The sequence below is a fragment of the Hyla sarda genome, chromosome 6 (assembly GCF_029499605.1).
Source record: "Hyla sarda isolate aHylSar1 chromosome 6, aHylSar1.hap1, whole genome shotgun sequence".
Taxonomy (NCBI): domain Eukaryota; kingdom Metazoa; phylum Chordata; class Amphibia; order Anura; family Hylidae; genus Hyla; species Hyla sarda.
This window is the reverse complement of record NC_079194.1, coordinates 273,283,008-273,308,426: the sequence shown is the minus strand read 5'-3', so window position 1 is coordinate 273,308,426 and position 25,419 is coordinate 273,283,008. Positions and strand designations below refer to the sequence as shown.

The 25,419-nt window shown below is 43.1% G+C and overlaps 1 protein-coding gene across 1 annotated transcript in view; it reads right to left on the bottom strand.

Annotated features, from left to right (window-relative positions):
• Nucleotides 1-25,419, bottom strand: part of LOC130277759 (transmembrane protein 272-like) — a 75,282-nt gene that overhangs the window by 23,383 nt on the left and 26,480 nt on the right. Inside the window, exon 4 of the mRNA XM_056528507.1 lies at nucleotides 11,837-11,896. Within this exon, the coding sequence (XP_056384482.1) occupies nucleotides 11,837-11,896 (60 nt within the window). The remainder of the gene's footprint in view (nucleotides 1-11,836; nucleotides 11,897-25,419) is intronic.

The following is a 25,419-nucleotide window of genomic DNA, read 5'->3' as shown; positions in this document are numbered from 1 at the left end:
TAACCCCCAATTATCACTCCGGTACCCGCCGCCACAGAGGTGTAGGCGGTAACAGGCTGGCATTATATAGGCTGGGGAGGGCCAGTAACAATGGTCCTCGCCCACCCAGGTAACATCAGGCTTTTGCTGCTTGGTTGGTATTTGGCTGAAAATAAAAATAGGGGGAACCCTATGCATTTTTCTTATATATATGTTTTTTTATTTTTTTATTATTTATGCAAAAAAAAAAAAAAAGAAAGCATAAGGTTCCCCCTATTTTTATTCTCAGCCAAATACCAACCAAGCAGAAACAGCCTGACATTACCAGGGTGGGCGAGGACCATTGTTACTGGCCCTTCCCAGCCTAAATAATGCCAGCCTGTTACTGCCTAGGACCCAGGAGCACCATTTTTGACGCTCCAGGCCTGTTGGTACTGGCTCCTCCCAGCACTCCTGTGGCGGTGAATACCGGGGTAATAATTGGGGGTTAGCGCTAGCTGTATTTGTGGCTAACGCTTAGCACAGCTTAGTAATGGACTCCCTCTATAAGACGGCTTCCACTACTAAGCCTGTCAAGTAAATAAAAACAAAAAAGAAAGCACAACACGTTTGTAAAAAATTTATTCCAGAAAAGTTAATAATTTTATTGACATTAAACCAAAAAACGCTGGTCACCATACTCCTCCGAATCTAAAGTAATCCACAGGATACTCTGAAATGAGAAGTAAAAAAAAAATTAGTTAGTACATTTAGGGTAAAAAAAATGTAATAAATATATATATATATATATATATATATATATATATATATATATATACTGTATCGCACATATTTTTCAAAGCTGTGTGCTAAAAAAATTGTATTCAAAATCAATTATTGGTTTTTACTTATGTGAAGCAAATGTATCAACCCCCTGTGATAGTATGATAAATGTGCCATACATAAGCAAAACTAAAGAAAAAAAAAAAAAGCCTACAGAACTCGCTTACCAAAGCAAAGATGATAAATGACCGCGATTGTGTTTAGTGTGGCTGAACAGGATGACCGTTTTCCTTTAATATTATAGTTGATTGTGATTTTCACAAATATGTCAGAAAGAATGTGGGACACAGTTTAACATACTTAAATTCAAGTAAAATATTCTCAAATATGTCAAATTTTCTTTTTTTTTAAACTTACTGCCCATTATTGCTCTATAAGCAAGTTCATATAAAAAATGTTTTTTAATCTATGGGTAGATTATATTTCTGATTAAAATTGGTGCATGAAATGTATATAGGTGAACATTAATACATAGAAAGCATGCTAGAAGTACACCTCAGATCACTTAATCTGGAGTGGTCTCCAAACTGTAGCCCTCCAGATGTTGCTAGCAAACAACTCACCGCCTTCCGTAGTCGCAGGATCGCCACACCAGGGAGAGGATCACCGCCCGGTAAGTGACCTCAACCACCGCTGCCGGTCACACCACAGTTCCCCCGTTCTGCCCTGATTACCGTGGGTGGGCAGAACAGGGGAACCATCCTTCAGGGGGATCGTGGGTGTCTTGGACACCTCTGATCCCCCTTATTTTCCGGGTCACCGGAGACCCGTTTGACCCAAAATCACCACAGATCGCCGGTCTGAATTGACCAACATGGGGGGGGGGGGTACTCAGAAAACGGCCGTGTGGGTATGCTGGGATGTGCAGTGATCCCTAAACTTTGGCCCTTCAGATCTTGCAAAACTACAACACCCAGCATGCCCACACAACAGTTTACTGTCTAGGCATGCTGGGATTTGTAGTTTTGCAACATCTGGAGGGCCACAGTTTGTAGATCACTGTGCAGTGGTCTCTAAACTGTGGCCCTCCAGATGTTGCATAACTACAACTCCCAGCATGCACGAACAGCAAACTGCTGTCTCGGTATTCTGTGAGTTGCAATTGCGTACCTCCAGATGTTGCATACCTACAACTCCCAGCAAGGTCTGTCAGTGCATGCTGGGAGTTGTAGTTTTGCCACAGCTGGAGGCACACTGATGAGGAAGCAGAGTTAGGTAACAGAACCTAACTCAGTGTTTACCCATCAGTGTGCCTCCAGCTGTTGCAAAACTACAACTCCCAGCATGCACTGATGACAGACTGTGCATGCTGGGAGTTGTAGTTTTGTCACAGCTGGAGGGACACTGGTGGGGAAGCACTGAGTTTGTCTGTTATGTAACTCAGTGTTTCCTCACCAGTGTGCCTCCAGATGTGACAAAACTACAACTCCCTGCATGCACAGTCTGCTGTCAGTCCATGCTGAGAGTTGTAGTTTTGCAACAGCTGGAGAGGTTTGTGCACACCCACCCCCTTGTGAATGTACAAGGTACATTCACACGGGCGGGGACTTACAGTGAGTTTTCCGCTGCAAGTTTGAGCTGCGGCAAATTTTCCATGGCAGCTCAAACTCGGGGGAAACTCGCTGTGAACCCCTGCCCATGTGAATGTAATTTTTTGTGGTAAATTGCATCCTTTCTTGGTGAAAAATCCCAAAATTTGATGAAAAAATTTAAAATTTAGCATTTTTCTAACTTTGAAGCTCTCTGCTTCTCCAAATAAATTTTATTTTTATTCACAAATACAATATGTCTACTTTATGTTTGCATCATAAAATGTATGAGTTTTTACTTTTGGAAGACACCAGAGGGCTTCAAAGTTCAGCAGCAATTTTCAAATTTTTCACAAAATTTTCAAACTCACTTATTTTTCAGTGACCAGTTCAGTTTTGAAGTGGATTTGAAGGGTCTTCATATTAGAAATACCCCATAAATGACCCCATTATAAAAACTGCGCCCTCCAAAGTATTCAAAATGACATTCAGTAAGTGTTTTAACCCTTTAGGTGTTTCACAGGAATAGCAGCAAAGTGAAGGAGAAAATTCTAAATCTTCATTTTTTACACTCGCATGTTTTTGTAGACCCAATTTTTGAATTTTTGCAAGGGGTAAAAAGGAGAACATTTTTACTGGAATTTGAAACCCAATTTCTCTTGAGTAAGCACATACCTCATATGTCTATGTTGATTGTTCGGCAGGCGCAGTAAAGGGCTCAGAAGGGAAGGAGCGACAAATTGTTTTTGGGGGGCATGTCACCTTTAGGAAGCCCCTATGGTGCCAGAACAGCAAAAAAAAAAAAAAAACACATGGCATTCCATTTTGGAAACTAGACCCCTCGGGGAACATAACAAGGGGTAAAGTGAACCTTAATACCCCACAGGTGATTCACGACTTTTGCATATGTAAAAGAAATAAAACATTTTTTACCTAAAATGCTTGATTTCCCAAAAATTTTACATTTTTAAAAAGGATAATAGCAGAAACTAACTCCCAAAATTTGAAGCCCAATTTCTCCCGATTCAGAAAACACCCCATATGGGGGTGAAAAGTGCTCTACTGGTGCACTACAGGTCTCAGAAGAGGAGGAGTCACATTTGGCTTTTTGAAAGCAAATTTTGCTCTGGGGACCTTAATACCCCCTAGGTGTTTCACAACTTTTGCATATGTAAAAAAAAATAAAAAATTTTACCTAAAATGCTTGGTTTCCCAAAAATTTTACATTTTAAAAAGAGTAATAGCAGAAAATACCCCCCAAAATTTGTAACACAATTTCTCCCGAGTACGGCGATACCCCATATGTGACCCTAAACTGTTGCCTTGAAATACGACAGGGCTCCAAAGTGAGAGCGCCATGCACATTTGAGGCCTAAATTAGGGACTTGCATAGGGGTGGACATAGGGGTATTCTACGCCAGTGATTCCCAAACAGGGTGCCTCCAGCTGTTGTAAAACTCCCAGCATGCCTGGACAGTCAGTGGCTGTCTGGCAATACTGGGAGTAGTTGTTTTGCAACAGCTGGAGGCTCCATTTTGGAAACAGTGGCGTACCAGACATTTTTCATTTTTATTGGGGAGGGGAGGGGGGCTGTGTAGGGGTATGTGTATATGTAGTGTTTTTTATTTTATTCTGTATAAGTGTAGTGTAGTGTTTTTAGGGTACAGTCACACTGGCGGGGGTTCACAGTAGTTTTTCGCTGGCAGTCTGAGCTGCGGCAGAATATTTGCCGCAGCTCAAACTTGCAGCCGGATACTTACTGTAAACCTCCGCCCATGTGAGTGTACCCTGTACATTCACATTGGGGGGGGGGGGGGGGACATCCAGCTGTTGCAAAACTACAACTCCCAGCATGTACGGTCTATCAGTGCATGCTGGGAGTTGTAGTTTTGCAACAGCTGGAGGCATACTACTTTGGCTGGGAATGCTGGGGATTGTAGTTATGCAACAGCTGGAGACACACTGGTTTGCTACTTAACTCAGTGTTTCACAACCAGTGTGCCTCCAGCTGTTGCAAAACTACAACTCCCAGCATGTCCGGTGCATGCTGGGAGTTGTAGTTTGCAAAAGCTTGAGGCACACCGAGTTAAGTAAAAAAAAAAACTCTGTGTTTCACAACCAGTGTGCCTTCAGCTGTTGCAAAACTACAACTCTCAGCAGTCACCGACAGCCAACGGGCATGCTGGGAGTTGTAGTTATGCAACCAGCAGATGCACCACTACAACTCCCAGCAAGCACTTTAGCTGATTGTGCAAGCTGGGAGTTGTAGTTATACAACAGCTGAAGGTACACTTTTCCATAGAAAAAATGTGCCTCCAGCTGTTGCAAAACTATAAGTCCCAGCATGCCCATAAGGGAATGCTGGGAGTTGTGGTGGTCTGCCTCCTGCTGTTGCATAACTACAGCTCCCAGCATGCCCTTTTTGCATGCTGGGATCTGTTGCTAAGCAACAGCAGGAGGCTGTCACTCATGTCCAACTGCTGATCCACGCTGCAGGTCAGTCCCTCGCCGCTGCCGCTGCTCCTGTGGCCCCGATCCCAACAGGGACGCTGGGGATCGGGGTCCCCAGCTGCCGGGGTCCACGTCCCGCACCCGCTCACGTCCTCCGGAAGAGGGGCGGAGCGGGTTGCGGGAGTGACACCCGCAGCAGGTGCCCTGATTGGTCAGCCGGTAAACCCCACACCAGTGCCACCTCACCCCTGCTTGCTATGGCTGTTCGGGGCCGTCAGAGACGGCCCCGATCAGCCAGTAATTCCGGGTCACCAGGTCACTGGAGACCCGATTGACCCGGAATCCGCCGCAGATCGCTGGGCTGAATTGAACAGCGATCTGCGGCCATCGCCAACATGGGGGTTTATCATGACCCCCCTGGGCGATATGCCGTGATGCCTGCTGAACAATTTCAGCAGGCATCGGGCACCGGCTCCGCTCCAGATGGCTGCGGAGGGCGGGGAAAGCGCATGACGTTCTCATACGTCATGTGTCCTTAAGGACTCGGAAATGGAGACGTATGAGAACGTCATGTGTCCTTAACCCCTTAACCTGTTGGGGACGAAGGGCGTATGAATACGCCCTTGCGTCCTGGTACTTAAGGACGAAGGGCGTATCCATACGCCCGTGGGAATTTCGGCCCCCGCCGCGCGCCGGGCGGGGACCGGGCCGGGGTGACTGCTGATATCTATCAGCAGGCACCCCGTGCAAATGCCCAGGGGGGTCATTAGACCCCCCATGTCGGCGATAGGCGCAAATCGCAAGCGAATTCACACTTGCGATTTGCGCCGATTCCGGGTCATTCCGGGTCTATGGTGACCCGGAATAGAAGGGGGATCGCGGGTGTCTAAGACACCCACGATCCCCCTAAAGCAGAATTGCCACCCCTCCTATCTCTGCTATTGGTGGTCTAGACGCGACCACCAATAGCAGATCTGGGGCGGAGGGGTTTACTTTTGTTTTCCCCGTCCTGCCCTCCCACAATAGGCGGGGCAGAACGGGGAAAACGAAGAGGAGCGGCGCCGACGTCCACTTATCCCTCCAGAGGCAGCGGAGCAACGGGGATCGGCGGGCGGCGACGGAGATCTGCGGCGGCGACGGAGATCTGCGGTGGCATGCGGCAGAAGAGGACGGCTCCCGGATGCGACGGAAGCCGGTGAGTAGTTGCCTAGCAACATCTAGAGGGCTACAGTCTGAGACCACTATAGTGGTCTCTAGACTGTAGCCCTCCAGATGTTGCAAAACTACAACTCCCAGCATGCCCAGACAGCTGTTTGCTGTGTGGGCATGCTGGAATTTGTAGTTTTGCAACAGCTGGAGGTCTGCAGTTTAGAGACCACTGCACAGTGATCTCTATACTGCCCTCTAGATCTTGCAAAACTACAACTCCTAGCATGCCCACACTGGCTGTTTGCTGTCTGGGCATGCTGGAAGTTGTAGTTTTGCAACATCTTGAGGTCCACAGTTTGGAGATCACTGTTCAGTGGTCTCTAAATTGTAGCACTCCAGATGTTGCAAAACTACAAATTCCAGCATGCCCACACAGAAAACAGCTGTCTCGGCATGCTGGGAGTTGTAGTTGCGTACCTCCAGCTGTTGCATAACTACATCTCCCAGCATGCCCTTCTGTGATCAGACATGCTGGGAATTGTAGTTTTGCAACAGCTGGAGGCACACTGGTTGGAAAATACTGAGTTAGGCAACAGAACCCAACTCAGTATTTTCCAACCAGTGTGCCTCCAGCTGTTTCAAAACTACAACTCCCAGCATGTACTGACAGACCGTGCATGCTGGGAGTTGTAGTTTTGCAACAGCTAGAGGCTCACTGGTTGGAAAATACTGAGTTAGGTAACAGAACCTAACTGAAGGTTTTCCAACCAGTGTGCCTCCAGCTGTTGCAAAACTACAACTCCCAGCAGGTACTGACAGACCGTGCATGCTGGGAGTTGTAGTTTTGCAACAGCTGGAGGCTCACTGGTTGGAAAATACTGAGTTAGGTAACAGAACCTAACTGAAGGTTTTCCAACCAGTGTGCCTCCAGCTGTTGCAAAACTACAACTCCCAGCATGTACTGACAGACCGGGTACAGGGTACATTCACACGGGCGGGTTTACAGCAAGTTTCCTGCTTCAAGTATGAGCTGCGGCAAATTTTTCGCCGCAGCGCAAATTCCTAGCGGGAAACTCACCGTAACCCGCCAGTGTGAATGTACCCTAAAAACACTACACTATACTAACACCTAATAAAGAGTAAAACACTACATAAACACCCCCTTACACTGTCCCCCCCAATAAAAATGAAAAACGTATTGTACAGCAGTGTTTCCAAAACGGAGCCTCCAGCTGTTGCAAAACAACAACTCCCAGCATTTCCGGACAGCCACTGACTGTCCAGGCATGCTGGGAGTTTAGCAACAGCTGGAGGCACCCTGTTTGGGAATCACTGGCGTAGAATACTCCTATGTCCACCCCTATGCAATCAATAATTTAGTCCTCAAATGCGCATGGTGCTCTCTCACTTTGGAGCCCTGTCGTATTTCAAGGAAACAGTTTAGGGACACATATGGGGTATTTCCGTACTCGGGAGAAATTGCACTACAAATTTTGGGGGGCTTTTTCTCCTTTTACCCCTTATGAAAAGGAAAAGTTGGGGTCTACACCAGCCTGTTAGTGTAAAAAAAAAAAATTTTTACACTAACATGCTGGTGTTGCCCTTTACTTTTTATTTTCACAAGAGGTAAAAGGAAAAAAAGACCCCCAAAATTTGTAACGCAATTTCTCCTGAGTACGGAAATACCCCATATGTGGGCGTAAAATGCTCTGGGGGCGCATAACAAGGCTCAGGAGTGAGAGCGCACCATGTACATTTGAGGCCTAAATTGGTGATTTGCACAGGGGTGGCTGATTTTACAGCGGTTCTGACATAAATGCAAAAAAATTAATATCCACATGTGACCCCATTTTGGAAACTACACCCCTCACGGAATGTAATAAGGGGTGCATTGAGCATTTATGCCCTACAGGGGTCTGACAGATTTTTGGAACAGTGGTACGTGAAAATGAAAAATTTAATTTTTTTGTTTGCACAGCCCACTGTTCCAAAGATCTGTCTGACGCCAGTGGGGTGTAAATGCTCACTGTACCCCTTATTACATTCCGTGAGGGGTGTAGTTTCCAAAATGGGGTCACATGTGGGGGGGTCCACTGTTCTGGCACCACAGGGGGCTTTGTAAATGCACATGGCCCCCGACTTCCATTCCAAACAAATTATCTCTCTAAAAGCTCAATGGCGCTCCTTCTCTTCTGAGCATTGAAGTTCGCTCACAGTGCACTTGACGTCCAAACATGGGGTATTTCCATACTCAGAAGAAATGGGGTTACAAATTTTGGGGGGCATTTTCTCCTTTTACCCTTTGTAAAAAAGTAAAATTTGGGGAAAAACCAGCATTTTAGTGGAAAGATATTTTTTTTTTCATTTACACATCCGACTTTAACAAAAAGTTGTCAAACACCTGTGAGGTGTTAAGGCTCACCGTACCCCTTGTTACGTTCCTTGAGGGGTGTCGTTTCCATAATAGTGTGCAATGTGGGGTTTTTTGCTGTCCTGGCACCATAGGGGCTTCCTAAATGGGACATGCCCCCCAAAAACCATTTCAGAAAAACTCACTCTCCTAAATCCCATTGTTGCTCCTTCCTTCGCTTCTGAGCCCTCTACTGCGCCCGCCGAACACTTGACATACACATTTCTTACTCAAGAGAAATTGGGTTACAAATTTTAAGAGGATTTTTTTCCTTTTACCCCTTATAAAAATTCAAAAACTGGGTCTACAAGAACATGTCAGTGTAAAAAATGAAGATTGAGAATTTTCTCTTTCACTTTGCTGCTATTCGTGTGAAACACCTAAAGGGTTAAAATGCTGACTGAATGTCATTTTGAATACTTTGAGGGGTGCAGTTTTTATAATGGGGTCATTTATGGGGTATTTCTAACCAGAAGACCCTTCAAATCCACTTCAAACCTGAACTGGTCCCTGAAAAATTCCGATTTTGAAAATTTTGCGAAAAATTGGAAAATTGTTGCTGAGCTTTGAAGCCCTCTGGTGTCTTCCAAAAGTAAAAACTCATCAATTTTATGATGCAAACATAAAGTAGACATATTGTATATGTGAATCAATATATAATTTATTTGGAATATCCATATTCCTTATAAGCAGAGAGCTTCAAAGTTAGAAAAATGCAAAATTTTCACATTTTTCATGAAATTTTTGAATTTTTCACCAAGAAAGGATGCAAGTATCGCCGAAAATTTACCACTAACATAAAGTAGAATATGTCACGAAAAAACAATCTCGGAATCAAATTTATAAGTAAAAGTATTCCAGAGTTATTAATGCTTAAAGTGACAGTGGTCAGATTTGCAAAAAATGCTCCCGTCCTTAGGGTCATAATGGGCTCCGTCCCCAAGGGGTTAAGGACCAGGCCATTTTACACCTTAGGACCAGAGCGTTTTTTGCACATCTGACAACCGTCACTTTGAGCTTTAATAACTCTAAGATGCTTTTACCGAATATTCTGATTCTGAGAGAGTTTTTTCGTGACATATTCTACTTTATTTTGGTGGTAAATTTTCGCCGTTACTTGCATCCCTTTTTTTGTGAAAAATTCCAAAATTTCATGAAAATTTTGAAAATGTTGCATTTTTCTAACTTTGAAGCTCTCTGCTTGTAAGGAAAATGGATATTCCAAATCAAATTTATTTTTATTCACAAGTACAATATATCCACTTTATGTTGGCATCATAAAATGGACTTATTTTTACTTTTTGAAAAAATTAGAGGGCTTCAAAGTAGAGCAGCAATTTTAAAAAATTTCATGAAAATTGCAAAATCTGAAGGGACAGATGTTACAGAACTACAACTCCCAGCATGCCTGGGCAGTCCAGGCATGCTGAGAGTTGTAGTTTGGCAACATCTGGAGGGCTACAGTTTGGGCACCACTGTAACAGTAGTCCCCAAACTGTGACCCTCCAGATGTTGCAAAACTACAACTCCCAGCATGCCCAGACAGCCTTTGGCTGTCTGGGCATGCTGGGAGTTGCAGTTCGGCCTTCCTAGTTGTTGCCACAGTAAAAATCACTTTACTTTCCGTTTCATTTCTCCCCCCCACCGTCGATTCCCTACCTGAGCCGGGATCTCCAGTGAATATCTGCGATGATGGCCGGGCCCCTCGAGTCTTCTCCTCCAGGTACCGGCCTCCATATTCTCCCCCAGTTCTTCCTGACATCCAGGGGTGGGCAGAACGGGGGGTTTCCATGGCAACCCACCGTCCTGCTCTGCCATTGGTCAGAATCAGTTCTGACCAATGGCAGGGGATGGGAGGAGATCTCAGCATTGCGACCCCACTCCTACCCTGCAGGATGCTGGGGCCTGTCACTCACAGGTCCGAGCATCCCTATTTTCCGGGTGATCGGGTCACCAGAGACCCGATCAGCCCGGAATAGGAGAAAATCGCATGTCTGAATTGACATGCGATTTTCTGCAATCGCTGACATGCGGGGGTCCCGGGACCCCCCTCGGCATTTGCACCGCATGCCTGCTGAAAGATTTCAGCAGACATGCCATTCCGATCTCTGCCCGGCGCGCGGCAGAGACCGGAAATACAACAGGACGTTCTCTAACGTCCTTGGGCATTAAAGCCCAGGTAGCGGGGACATTAGAGAACGTCCTATGTCCTAAAGAGGTTAAGGGGTTAAAGGAGTACTCCGGTGAAAAACTTTTTTTTTTTTTTCAACTGGTGCCAGAAAGTTAAACAGATTTGTAAATTACAATGAAAATCTATAGCTTGTGCCTCTAGGACCTCACCAATGGTGCATAATGGTGTGGGCAATAATAGATAAAACAAAATTACTCAGAAATAGTTTTTTAATTCAGATTATAAAATATAAATATGTAAAACAATAACAAAATAACACATTACACTGGCATTACACTTTATAATCTATAATATATATTTATATACATATTTACATATTTTATTGTTATTTTGTTAAGTGTAATGTGTTAATTTGTTATTGTTTTACATATTTATATTTTATAATCTGAATTAAAAAACAATTTCTGAGTAACGCTGTTTTATCTATTATTGCCCACACCATTATGCACCATTGGTGAGGTCCTAGAGGCATAAGCTATAGATTTTCATTGTTATTCATTATTGTTGCCGGTGGGGTCCGGCTTTAGCTTTGACTGCCTCGGTCCTTCTGTTGTGAGCTGCACCTAATTTTAAGATTTGTAAATTACTTCTATTAAAAAATCTTAATCCTTCCTGTACTTATTAGCTGCTGAATACTACAGTGGAAATTCTTTTCAGTTTGAAACACAGAGCTGTCTGCTGACATCATGAGCACAATGCTCTCTGCTGACACCTCTGTCCATTTTAGGAACTGTCCAAAGTAAAAGGAAATCCCCATAGCAAACATATGCTGTTCTGGACAGTTCCTAAAATGGACAGAGATGTCAGCAGAGAGCACTGTGCTCATGATGTCAGCAGACAGCTCTGTGTTTCAAAAAGAAAATAATTTCTGCTGTAGTATTCAGCAGCTAATAAGTACAGGAGGGATTAAGATTTTTTTTTTATAGAAGTAATATACAAATCTGTTTAACTTTCTGGCACCAGTTGATTTAAAAAAAAAAAAAAAGTTTTTCACCGGAGTAGCCCTTTAATCCAACTGATCACAAAAACGGGCTCCATTATAAGTCTAGTTATCAGTCAGCACCGATATCTCAACCATGTATGTGTGACATGTCAAAAGTTTATGTAATGTTTATGTATCGCTTTAAGGACATCTCTATATTTTGTTATAAATACTAAATTTATCATTCTTTCATGAATTGTAACAGTGATCATGTAGAAATAGCAATATACAATATTTTGTCCAGTGGTGTACTCATGCTGGGTGCTGTATTATTATACAAAGCATATATTCTAGAGGGTTTATTTAACATGTATGTAACTTACCCACAACAATCATGGCAATGCCTAGTATAATCCATACTATTACAGCTGATATCTGTAAATCTAGAGAAAATATATAACATTTAATATAATAATATTAAAACCATATATGTACGGCTATGTTCACACCACATTTCAATTGCATTTTCATAAAATATGCCAGGAAATACAACTGGTGCATACAATGAACTTTTTGAAGAGTGTCTTGGCATTTTTCTTTTCTTTTGGCATTCTCTGGGCAGATATGAATTGGTATCAGATGGATAATTATTTATGTAAATCTTTCCTTTAAATGGGAATTGTCATTTGCAAAAACATTTTTTTTTTATAATGTAGATAACATATGTATATTTGTAATATACATTGGTGTAAAATTGTGTATACTTTTGGGGAAAAATGCTCCACATTTTTTACCATTAGGTGTCCCCTCACTGTCCAGAACACTGTCTTGTCCCTACAACTATTGCCTGTTTGTCTTGGCCGGTAGGTGAGCCGAGACAAAATTCAGGAAGTGGGGGCAGGACATGCAGGGCTCTGGGCATGTTCTTGGCTTGTCAATCAACCTGCTCTGTCACAGAGCCTCAGTGCACAGAGCAGTCAGTTGTCAGCACTGAAGAGTGAGGGAGGAAGTTCCCACATGAGATGTAAGGGTAAGCGTAATGCTTGCCCAAAGGAATTCCCCCTCTTCTTCATCTCTTCACCATCTCTGGCATTCACAGACAGATTGGTTGAAGGGGTAATACCCCTTTAATGTTATCAATAATGTTACACTCTGAAGATTCTCACTTAGCGGTAGTTTTGCAACTTCATCCTTAACCCCTTAACCCCTTAAGGACCAGGCCATTTTACACCTTAGGACCATAGCGTTTTTTGAACATCTGACCACTGTCACTTTAAACATTAATAACTCTGGAATGCTTTTAGTTATCATTCTGATTTCGAGATAGTTTTTTTGTGACATATTCTACTTTAACATGGTGGTAAATTTTTGTGGTAACTTGCATCCTTTCTTGGTGAAAAATCCCCAAATTTGATGAAAAAATAGAAAATTTAGCATTTTTCTAACTTTGAAGCTCTCTGCTTGTAAGGAAAATGGATATTCCAAATAATCTTTTTTTTATTCACATATACAATATGTCTACTTGTTTGCATCATAAAATTGACAAGTTTTACTTTTGGAAGACACTAGAGGGCTTCAAAATTAAGCAGCAATTTTCCAATTTTTCACAAAATTTTCAAACTCACTATTTTTCAGGGACCAGTTCAGGTTTGAAGTGGATTTGAAGGGTCTTCATATTAGAAATACCCCATAAAAGACCCCATTATAAAAACTGCACCCCCCCCCCCCAAAGTATTCAAAATGACCCTTTAGGTGTTTCACAGGAATAGCAGCAAAGTGAAGGAGAAAATTCACAATCTTAATTTTTTACACTCGCAAGTTTTTGTAGACCCAATTTTTGAATTTTTACAAGGGGTAAAAGGAGAAGATTTATACTTGTATTTGTAGCCCAATTTCTCTCAAGTAAGCACGCAGTAGAGGGCTCAGAAGCAAAGGAGCGACAAGGGGATTTTGGAGAGTACGTTTTTCTGAAATGGTTTTTGGGGGGCATGTTGCATTTAGGAAGCCCCTATGGTGCCAGAACAGCAAAAAAAAAAACATATGGCATACCATTTTGGAAACTAGACCCCTTGAGGAACATAACAAGGAATAAAGTGAGCCTTAATACCCCACGGGTTTCACGACTTTTGCATATGTAAAAATGAAATTTTTGTTTTCACTAAAATGTGTTTTCCCCCAAATTTCATATTTTTGCAAGGGTTAATAGCAGAAAATACCCCCCAAAATTTGTAACCCCATCTCTTTTGAGTATGGATGTACCCCATAAGTTGACCTGAAGTGCACTACGGGCGAACTACAATGCTCAGAAGAGGAGTCATATTTGGCTTTTTGAGAGCAAATTTTGCTCGGGGGGCATGTCGCATTTAGGAAGCCCCTATGGTGCTAGAACAGCAAAAATAACCCACATGGCATACCATTTTGGAAACTAGACCCCTTGTGGAACGTAACAAGGAATAAAGTGAGCCTTAATACCCCACAGGGGTTTCACGACTTTTGCATATGTAAAAAAAACATTATTTTTTTCACTAAAATGTGTTTCCCCCCAAATTTCACATTTTTGCAAGGGTTAATAGCAGAAAATACCCCCCAAAATGTGTAACCCCATCTCTTCCGAGTATGGAGGTACCCCATAAGTGGACCTAAAGTGCACTGCTGGCGAACTAAAATGCTCAGAAGAGAAGGAGTCATATTTGGCTTTTTGAGAGCAAATTTTGCTCGGGGGGGTATGTCGAATTTAAGAAGCCCCTATAGTGCCAGGACAGCAAAAAAAAAAACCCATGGCATACCATTTGGAAACTAGACCCATTGAGGAACATAACAAGGAATAAAGTGAGCCTTAATACCCCACAGGGGTTTCACGACTTTTGCATATGTAAAAAAAAAAAATTTCACTAAAATGTGTGTTTCCCCCCAAATTTCAAATTTTTTCAAGGGTTAATAGCAGAAAATACCCCCCAAAATTATTAACCCCATCTCTTCTAAGTATGGAAGTACCCCATAAGTGGACCTAAAGTGTACTGCTGGTGAACTACAATGCTCAGAAGAGAAGGAGTCATATTTGGCTTTTTGAGAGCAAATTTTGCTCGGGGGGCATGTCTCATTTAGGAAGCCCCTATGGTGCCAGGAAAGCAAAACAAAAACACATGACATACCATTTTGGAAACTAGACCCCTTGAGGAACGTAACAAGGAATAAAGTGAGCCTTAATACCCCACAGGGGTTTCACGACTTTTGCATATGTAAAAAAAAAAAATATATATATATGTTTCCCCCCAAATTTCACATTTTTGCAAGGGTTAATAGCAGAAAATACCCCCCAAAAATTTGTAACCCCATCTCTTCTGAGTATGGAAGTACCCCATAAGTTTTTTTGTCCAGGCCCATATGCAGCGTGAGGCCCCAAAATGTCCTCATTTCCACTGCATCAATGGCGCGCCATTCATTGGGCCTGGCCAAAAGCGAATCGGGGTGGTGGGCAATGAACTGCTGGGCATACAAGTTCGTTTGCTCCCCCATGTGATTAACCAGGCTGTCACTGAATTTTTTTTTTTTTTAAAGTCCAGATCAGTGAAGCCAGCATGGCCAATCCGGATTCCTGAGTCGCCAACAAACTCAGGAATCCGTGGCTGATAACCCTCTGGGGGGCTCCAGACAGGGTCATCAGAAGGGGGCTCCGGTGCACTTGTCTGGGGGGCCGAACTCCTATTACGAGCGGCATTGCCACTCGTACTAGTGTAGGCTACTGGGTCACTCTCGTGGGGGGTGCGTGGCCTCGCCTGGCGGCGTCTCCGCCGCCGTACAAGGGACTCATCATCACTACTAGATGAGGAGGAGGACGAGGAAGAACACAAAAATGTAGGATCTTCCTCGTCCTCACTGGCAGATTCGGAGTCGGAGGCTAAAAAAGCGTAAGCCTCCGCTGCCAAAAATGCCCGACGGGCCATCGCCTTTTTTCTACGGTGGCGGGGGGGGGGGGGGGGGGGGCAGTGGTGGGGGGTGTGTTCGGGGGGGGGGGCGGGGAAGTATGTAGTGTGTGGCGCACGCAGCACCCTGAACCCCTAATGGGACCCAGGGTAAGGGATCAGACCCTAATAGGACCCTGGGGGACCTATTAGGGGGTCAGGGGGGGATTTTTTTTTATTAAAAGAAAAAAAAAAGGGGGTCGGGGGGGGACTTTTTTTTTTAACTTTATTAACTCCTACCTGTCCCTGCAATCCGCTGTCCCTATTCTAAGGCTGGTGAGGGGGCTTCGGAGCTCCGAGGGGGGATCCACGGTCTTCTCCTCACTGCTGCACCCGCTGACTGAACACAGAGAGCGGGTGCTGCAGCGAGAAGGGACCGTTAACCCCTCCTCTGCCGCGCTACTATTGGTCATAGGATCGCCAGCCAATAGTAGCGTTGCTGGGGAGGTGACAGTATTGTCACCTCTTCCCAGCAACGGCAGGTGATTGGCGGTGTATCGTACACCGCCGATCACCATCTAGTTCCGGGTTATAGGGTCACCACTGACCCGAATGACCGGAATCACCAAAGATCGCCAGCGGAATTTCGCGGGAGATCGCCGACATGTTGGGGTCCCGGGACCCCCCTCGGCGTTTGCCTTGGACGCCTGCTGAACGATTTCAGCAGGCGTCCAATTTCGCAACCCGCGCGGCGGGATGCAAAATTCGCCAGGACGTATGAGTACGTGCCTGGTCCTTAAGACCCAGGACGCAGGGACATACTCATACGTGCCTGGTCCTTAAGGGGTTAAGGACGCAGCCCATTTGAGCCTTAAGGACTTTCATCCACAGACTAGTATGAGGGCTTGTTTTTTGCACGACCAGTTGTCCATTGTAATGCCATCACTCACTTTACCATAAAATGTATGGGGCAACCAAAAAAATACTATTTGTATGGGGAAATTAAAAAGAAAACCGCAATTTTGCAAATTTTGGTAGGTTTCGTTTTCACGCTGTACAATTTACGGTAAAAATGACATGTGTTCTTTATTCTTTGGGTCAATACGATTAAAATGATACTCATGATAATTACTTTTCTATTACTGTTGAGCTTAAAAAAAATCGCAAACTGTTTAACCAAATTAGTACATTTAAAATCCCCCTATTTTGAAGACCTATAACTTTTTCATTTTTCCGTATAAGTGGTGGTATGAGGGCTCATTTTTTGCGCCGTGATCTGTACTTTTTATTGATACCGTATTTGCTTATAAAAAACTTTTAATACTTTTTAAATAAATTTTTTGGGAATAAAATGTTATAAAAAAGCAGTTATTTTGGACTTTTTTTTTACGTTCACGCAGTTCACCGTACGGTATCATTAACATTTTTTTTTAATAGTTGGGATATTTGCACACGCGGTAATACCAAATATGTATATAAAAATTTACACTTTTTGGGGGTGAAATAGGGAAAATGGGACAATTTACGTTTTTATTGGGGGAGGGTGTTTTTCAAACTTTTTTTTACTTTTATTTTTTACTTTTTTTTACTTTTATTTTGGCACTTTAATAGTCCCCATAGGGGACTATTTGTGACAATCACCGGAGAGGACTGGAGGTGGATCTGCTGAGCACCGCGTGGCAGATGTAGAGAGCCGCACCAAGGAGCGGAATCTATGACGCCGCTGGTCTTCACCAGGGCCCGCCGCGAAGCAGGATGGACTTGCTGTGGCAGGCGACGTCCAGGTCGCTGCTGCTGGTACGACTCAACCACGCGAGCAGCCGAGGTGGTACTTGGCACCGAGAGAAGTCACCGGGAGGTAGGGAGCGGGCAACCTGTCGGGCTGGTGGTAGGTTGTGGGCTGGGTCAACCTAAGGTCTGAGGCAGGAGACTGGGTGCGTAGTCAGGGACGTAGCAGAAGGTCAAGGGCTGGCGGCTAAGGTATGAAGTCAGGGACGTAGCTAAAAGGTCAGGTAGCACAGGTAATCAAACAGTAGTGGTATGCTTTCTCTAGGGCAATAGCACAAAGATCCGGCAGGGAACAAGGGAAGTGACATGCTTAAATAAGGTGGGACCAACTAGGTGACAAACAGAAAGGGCACTGCCCCTTTAAATCTCACAGAGTGGCGCGCGCGCGCCCTGGGGGAGAGACCAGCACTGCAGGAGGATGCACGGGAGACGCGCCGAGAGAAGCCCAAGGACGCGGCTCCCGTGCGGGTGGGGCGAGGAGGCTGCCCAGCGGGAGTGACAGAGGAGGAAGGTAAGTGGCGAGGAGGAGAATGCCGGGGCACGGGCACACAGGAGCGGGGAAGAAGGCGCAGACGGCCCCGCGCAGGGCACCGGGACACGGCGCGGACCATGACACTATTTATAGCAATCATTCGATTGCTAATACTGTTCAGTGCTATGCATAGGACATAGCATTGATCAGTATTATCGGTCATCTTCTGCTCTGGTCTGCTCGATCGCAGACCAGAGTAAAAGACTCATGGAAGGCAACAGAGGCAGGTGAGGGGACCTCCGGCTGCCATGCTGGATGATCGGATCGCCGCGGCAGCGCTGTGGGCGATCCAATCATCCATTCAATGTACCGCGATGCTGCAGATGCCATGATCTGTAATTGATCACACCATCTGAGGGGTTTATGGCGGACATCCTCGCGATCGCGGATGTCCGCCATTACGGGCTGGTCCCTGGTTACTATCAGCAGCCGTGATCTGCCGCGCATGACGCAAGCATCGCTCCGATGCTCGCGGTTATGCATAGGACGTAAATGTACGTCCTGGTGCGTTAAGCACAGCTCACCAGGACATACATTTACGTCCTGCATCATTAAGGGGTTAAGGACCAAAGCAAGTGTGCAGATGTACACATGCTTAGACAGCAACTTAATCCAGCAAAAAATAGGAAACAACTCAATTACTTTTTGCTGAAGAAAAAAAAAATACTTTCTCTATGTAGGATATCAAAATAGTGAACCAACATGTACCGGGCCTCCTGTGGTCCCGATTCTTTAAAAAAAAAAATTATAATCTTAATTCATTCATCATATTATACATCACAATAAACACATTAATTGTGTTAAAAAAAACACACACACACCTCGACTCCTCTACTTCAACACTGTATTAATTACTTTCTGTAGTCTCTTTTTACCATTTCTATCCATTCCCTACTAGAAGGATGCAGATCAATCCATTTTTTATCAATCATAAATATATTACAGAACAGCATTCTATGTAATTGCTTTTTTTTTTTTTTTTCTAGTTAAAGGGGTATTCCAGGCAAAGCCTTTTTTTTATATATATATATCAACTGGCTCCTGAAAGTTAAACAGATTTGTAAATTACTTCTATTAAAAAATCTTAATCCTTCCAATAGTTATTAGTTTCTGAAGTTTTCTGTCGAACTGCTCAATGATGATGTCACGTCCCGGGAATATCCCCATAGGAACTGCACAGCTCCCGGGACGTGAATCATCAGAGAGCAGTTAGACAGAAAACAACAAATCAACTTCAGAAGCTAATAACTATTGGAAGGATTAAGATTTTTTAATAGAAGTAATTTACAAATCTGTTTAACTTTCCGGAGCCAGTTGATATATATAAAAAAAAGTTTTGGCCTGGAATACCCCTTTAATTCTATCTCTGGTTCTTCCCCTAATATTCCTACCAAAGGAGAGGGGACGAGAGTGATCTCCAATTCTTTTCCTATTTCCTTATATACATCTATCCAATATTCCTGAATTCTGTTACACATCTACAACATGTGTAAAAAGCCTCCTCCTTCTCTACCACATTTAGGGCAGTCACTTTCTGTTTTCTTTCCTATTTTATATAAAAAGGATGGAGTGTAATACAATCTATACACTATTTTATGATTATTATTCTGCGGAATCTGGTTAATCTTTTTATACGTACCCTCCCACTGTCTATCCTCTATTATTCCCCCTCCCATGCTCGAGTGCTACCATGTTTCAAGTTTTGTTTTGGTGCATTAATCAGTGTTGAATACACTCTGGACATCATTTCTCTACTTACACTACTTTCTATTATTTTCTTAATAGATACCGGTGTATTATTAATCCTAATTCCCTTCTCTACTGTCCTCTTGAATGTGTCTTCCATCCTCATGTATTCAAACCGAATTCCTATCCCAATTTCCCTTCTATTTTTTATTTCTCCCCATTCTATACATTTTCCTTTCTTCCAAACATCTTTTACTAACTTAAACCCTAACTCTTACATTTTTTTCATCTCTACCTTCCTCAAAACATTGAGGATTAATTTTATTGGTACACTGTCTCCCCTCCCCTTCAGTGTCAATCATAATTTCTATGGCGGAGTGATCTGATAAACACCTTGTTAAATAATCTGTAAAAATTACTTTATCTATACCATATGTATGTCTGGCAGGTTTTATTCCAGAATGAAAAAAAATTTTTTTTTTTTGGGAGGGTTCTGCATCCTCCATATATCTCTTAGTCCTATCTCTCTACACAGTTTCGCCAACGGTGTTTGACCCAAGTTTTTACTAATCCCTTTGAACCTTAACCTATACAACTCCTCGTTCATCACACGGTTCATATCACCCTGAACCAGCATCAGTCATACGTCTTTGGACATGCAAAATTCCAAATTTTATTTAGAATATCGGATGAGTACGGAGGGGGTACGTACACAAATGCTAAGACACATATCAAATTATATAACTTACTATATAAAAAAAGGAATCTACCCTCACAATCCCAAAATGTATCTTTTAATTCCCATTTTACTTTTTTGTGAAATAAAACTGTAACCCCCCTTGAGCAAGAAGTAAAAAACGAGTGATAATAATCTGCCCACCAACTTCTTTTAACCAGATTTGCATCAAAACTCCCATAATTGCCCGGGTAATTGCTCCCATAAATGCTTTATCTTGTCCCCCATTTCCCTTATATTCCATACTATCACCTTAGTACTCATCCGTTACTGTTTACATCATATAAAACTTGGATCACTGTTCCAGCATAACAATAATACCCCCAAGTAAGAGGAGTAGAGGAAAAACCCAGAGAAATCAACCCAACCCCTCCCTCCTCTAATCGACTTGCTCCAATGTGACCAAGCCTCTATCCTAGCATAATATAACCCCCCCCCCCTTAGTTCCCGCTCTCCCTGTTCCTTATCCTTCTATATTTTTCAATCCCCTATCGTCCATCCAATCTGTAACCTCTTCTGGATTATAAAAAAAAAAAAGTTTTCTCCATATATATTATCTGGATCCTCACCAGAAACAATAAGGAAAACTTAACCCCATTCTGATACAATCTCTTTTTAACGTTTTTAAACCTTATCCTCTTTCTCTGGGTTTATAATGCAAAATCATGGGAAATTGCTATTTTGATATTATTAAACATTAACTTTTTTCTCCCCGCGCTGCTCTCATCACCCCATCCCGATCCTTAGAAACTTAAAGGTGTATTCTAGGATTTTTTTTTTATTTGACTATGCTACAGGGGCTGTAAAGTTAGTGTAGTTCATAATATAGTGTCTGTACCTGTGTGTGACGGTTTTCTCACAATTCTTCTGTGATTTTCACCCCAATATTTATTTTTAACAGCATACAAAATGACTGTTGTCACAGATTTTTCCCAGGTTGCAATGCAGCCGAGACCTGACTCACTAGTCAGCTGATTACAGGGAGCCTGTCTGCTTCAATGTGTGGAGCAATTGCTTAGTGGGAAAGAGATCAATCTGCAACTAATGCAACAGCTGTAGGCACCCTGATTGAAAACCACAGGTCTTTGAATGGATTAAACTCATTTATGTTTCAGCGGGTGGGGTGGCGGAGGAGAGGTCTCAACGGAATTCTATGATTCTATGTTAAAGAGAAAAATGCTTTTAATGTTTCTTTTGGATTGTTTGTTTGTTATGTGCACTTTTGTAAAATTAGCATTTTTGTATTTAGTCTTTTGTATTTGTTTTAAATCAGGTGTTGCATTAATTACTGGCAGGGGATTTAAGGACGGTGCTCCGTCCTTCCCATCATGCCTCGAGAAAGCATCCTCTGACGCAAAACTTGCGCATGTCGGCTGTTTGTATACACCTCTGTTACTGCTATGCCGCATTAAAGAACCCTTTTATTGCATCACATTCCAGTGCCGCGGAGTCTTCTTCCTTTAAGAATTATTAGCTGCTGCTGCTTTCCGCTGAGCACGGGATTGCTGGATTCGGTCTCGGTTCATCTTCTATACATAGGTACTACGTGAGCTGGTGCGGGAACAAACCTTCTTTTTCTGTGACTACTGGATGGCCTCACCTGATTCCCAGCACACCCATGCTATGGAAGGAACTGCAGACATGGAAAGTTTGTCTGCCTCAGAAACGGATACCTTGGGAATTGCGGCTATTAATGCAAGGCGAGAGGATGTTAACCTGTATTTCTCTCATAGTGCAATACTGAGAATGAATGCTAAATTGTGAGTACACGCACCCTGGAATATAAAATCTTTACATTATCCGAAAAAGAGGTCAAGCTTTTCTGGACAATTAATACTCTTAAGTCCTATATGGAAGCAAACAGATCCCTGAGGGGATTACGTGTGTACCAAGAAATCTCGCAATTCTGTGACGACAAATCGTTTGTTATTAAATGGCAACAAGCCCACATGACACATGCGATGAATCTGACTTGCCTGGTGTTAGATCGCTACAACCTTGAATATGCCTTAATTCAGTCTGCAGTAGAACTTGCCATGAGAGAAATGAAAAACCATCTTACTGAAGCTAAGTGGTTGACCTTTCAAAAGAAGCTGGAAATCCGTTTGGTCCCGGTCCACAATGAAATCAAAGAAAAGAAACATGACAAGTTCCTCCGGGACAAGGTGGACTTTGACACTGATACAACAACGCCCGAGACGACAAGGAAAGGTCAACAATAGAAAGAAAAATCCAAGGAAGCCAAAATCTAAGATGGATTATTGGACCATGGATTCGGGGTCAGACTCCAGCAATTCAGAGGATGCCCGAGCTGTACAGCCACGCCAAAGTTCGATAGGGGGTCTTGGTTCCTCTACATCGGAAGCCCCTTTAGGCGCAGGACTCGCCGAGGGGGGTGCCGGAAAAAAACATCCACCCACCGGGCCCGGAGTGAAGCAGAAGCAGGTCTTCTGGCAAGAATAGGTGTACCTGATCCCCACTACTCCAGGACAGTGGTCAGTAATGTGATTAACCTTTCTGATGTTGAATTATCACCTCCCTGTCTATCCCTGCTTTCGAAGGGCTTGAACTTCTGCTGGTTGAGGATCTTGAGTGGCGACCGGGGTACAGATTGGCTTCAATTGATGTGGCTTCAATTGATGTGGTCTCTCTGTATACCCCGATTCGCCACCAAGATGGCATAAAGACAGTACGTAGAAAAGGGAAAAAAAGGATCAAGCTTGCATTAACTTCATATGTGAGGCTCTTTTGTTTATCTTGGAGCATAATGCCTTTCAGTTTGGTAGCCACTGATTTGCCCATCAAACCGGTGGTACCAACTTATTCCATTCTTTTTCTGGCCCTATGGGGGGAGAGGTTTATCTATACAGCAAATAACCCCTTCAGATCAAATATTATTCATTGGTCAAGATATATAGATGACTGCCTGGTAGTGTGGGATGGCTCAGAGGATCGTTTCAATACCTTTGTACAGTATATTAATAACAACAGTCTGAATATGAAATTTACATCTATCATCTCCAATACAGAACTGCAATTCTTACATTACTCACCTCCTCCTCAGGTGTTACAGTAAAAGGCTTTCATAAAAAAAAAAAAACAGCTACAAATTCACTGCTTCATTTCAACACAGTTTTCACCCGTCCCATGTACCTAAATCACTACCGTATGGTCAATTTCTCCGGCTACGCCGGAATAACTCGAACTACACAGCTTTTCTGCAGCAGTCATGTGAACTGATGCATAGATTGAGAGCAAGAGGATACACTGAGCAGATTATTCAGGAAGCGTTTTCTAAAGCTAGGGCAAAGAACAGGGAGGAGCTGGTGCTCAAAGGGGGTAGCGGCAAAAAGGCTAGTAATCCACAGGCCGTTTTCTCATTTGAACACAGCCCTATGTGTGAGAAAATCAGACATACAATTAGGAAAAATTGGCACATTATACAGGCAGATTGTGACCTTAGACCTCTAACAAAAGAACCTCCGCTTGTTTCATTTAGAAGAACGAGGAACCTTAGGGATGAATTAGTAAAAAGTAGAATCCCCCAAAAGAGAACGGATTGGTTACAGCAAAGCCTCCCAAGGGGCAATTTTAAATGTAAACATTGCTCGTTCTGTAATCAATTTGAAGACTCTGCTGCAATTCAATTGGGCTGTGTTAACCATAGAATTGTGAATTTTATTACTTGTCGATCTGATTTTGTTGTATATGCGGTTTTGTGCCCTTGTAACCTATTTTACATAGGTAAAACAATCCAGCCTTTATTTCATAGGTTCCGCGAGCATGTCACCTCAATTAGGACAGGAAAAGGATGTCCCCGACTAATCTTTCATGTGCAAGAATGTCATAATGGCAACAGCAAATGTTTAAGGTTTCTAGGTTTACAGAAAATTATGCCAAAGGAAGGGGGTTTGGATCGCCATACTAGAAGCAGGTGTAAGCAGGTCGGCACTGGGCAAGTAGGTGCCCGGGACGGGTAATCCAATGAAAGAAGAAGATCCCGGCACTCAAATGATACTTGAAATTTTTCATTTATTTCATAAACAGAACGAACATAAACGCAGAACGCGTTCCGGCTTCACAACAGCCTTTTTAAACCGCATTGCCATACTAGGCTTTTGCAAACTGAGGCAAAATGGATCATTAGGACCGGAGCCACGGGTGCTCTAGGTCTTAATGACTGAAATGATCTGTCTGCTTTTCTATAAATATGTTAAAGAGAAAAATGCTTTTAATGTTTTTTGGGATTGTGTGTTTGTTGTTATGTGCACTTTTCTATGTAAAATTAGCATTTTTGTATTTAGCCTTATGTATCTGTTTTAAATCAGGTGTTGCACTCATTACTGGCAGGGGATTTAAGGACGGTGCTCCGTCCTTCCCATCATGCCTCGAGAAAGCGTCCTCTGACGCGAAACTTGCGTTTGTCGGCTGTTTGTATACACCTCTGTTACTGCTATGCCACATTAAAGAACCCTTTTATTGCATCACATTCCAGTGCCGCGGAGTCTTCTTCTTCCTTTAAGAATTATTAGCTGCTGCTGCTTTCCGCTGAGCACAGGATTGCTGGATTCGGTCTCGGTTCATCCTCTATACATAGGTACTACGTGAGCTGGTGCGGGAACAAACCTTCTTTTTCTGGGAATTCTATGAGCTCTTTCTATACATTTCTTGTTGATCTCTCTAATCGTGGCCAGTGAGGTATTAATCCATTTCCTTAGAAATTTTAAGGTGTCTCTTCTCTCGACTCCCTCTAGGAGTCCCAATATTCTCAAATTATTTCTCATAGAGCAGTCTTCTAAATCAGTGACCTTTTTTTTTTCCAGTAGCTGGTTCATATTTAACACCTTCCTCATTTCTTCTTTAACTTTTACCATTTCATCCTCTAATGTCGACACTCTCCCTTCTACTTCAGTACATCTTTCTCTCATACCTTTAAGATCCTCTCTGTTCAATGAAATTTCTCCTCAGATTGCACCCACTTGTACTGCATCTATCGAGGTGTGGCATTTACCAACCACTTCCAAAATAATTTTTAAATCAGGGGTGTGTGTGCTTTCCCCAACTCCATCCTCCAATAGTTGTTCCATATTTACATATTTTCCCTGATTTCTATTTCTTCCCGTACTAGTCGTCCCAGGGGATGCTAAATATTTATACATTTTTCCTGCATTTTTCATTTCCTTTTCTTTTACCGGACTTACTGATTCCTTTTTTTTTTTTTTTTTTAGGGGGCATGTTTCCTTTGTATATTACACCCTATCCACCTTGCTACTTTTACCCAATCCACTGAGCTTTTCCAGCTCCTACCTTGCTCATGTGATT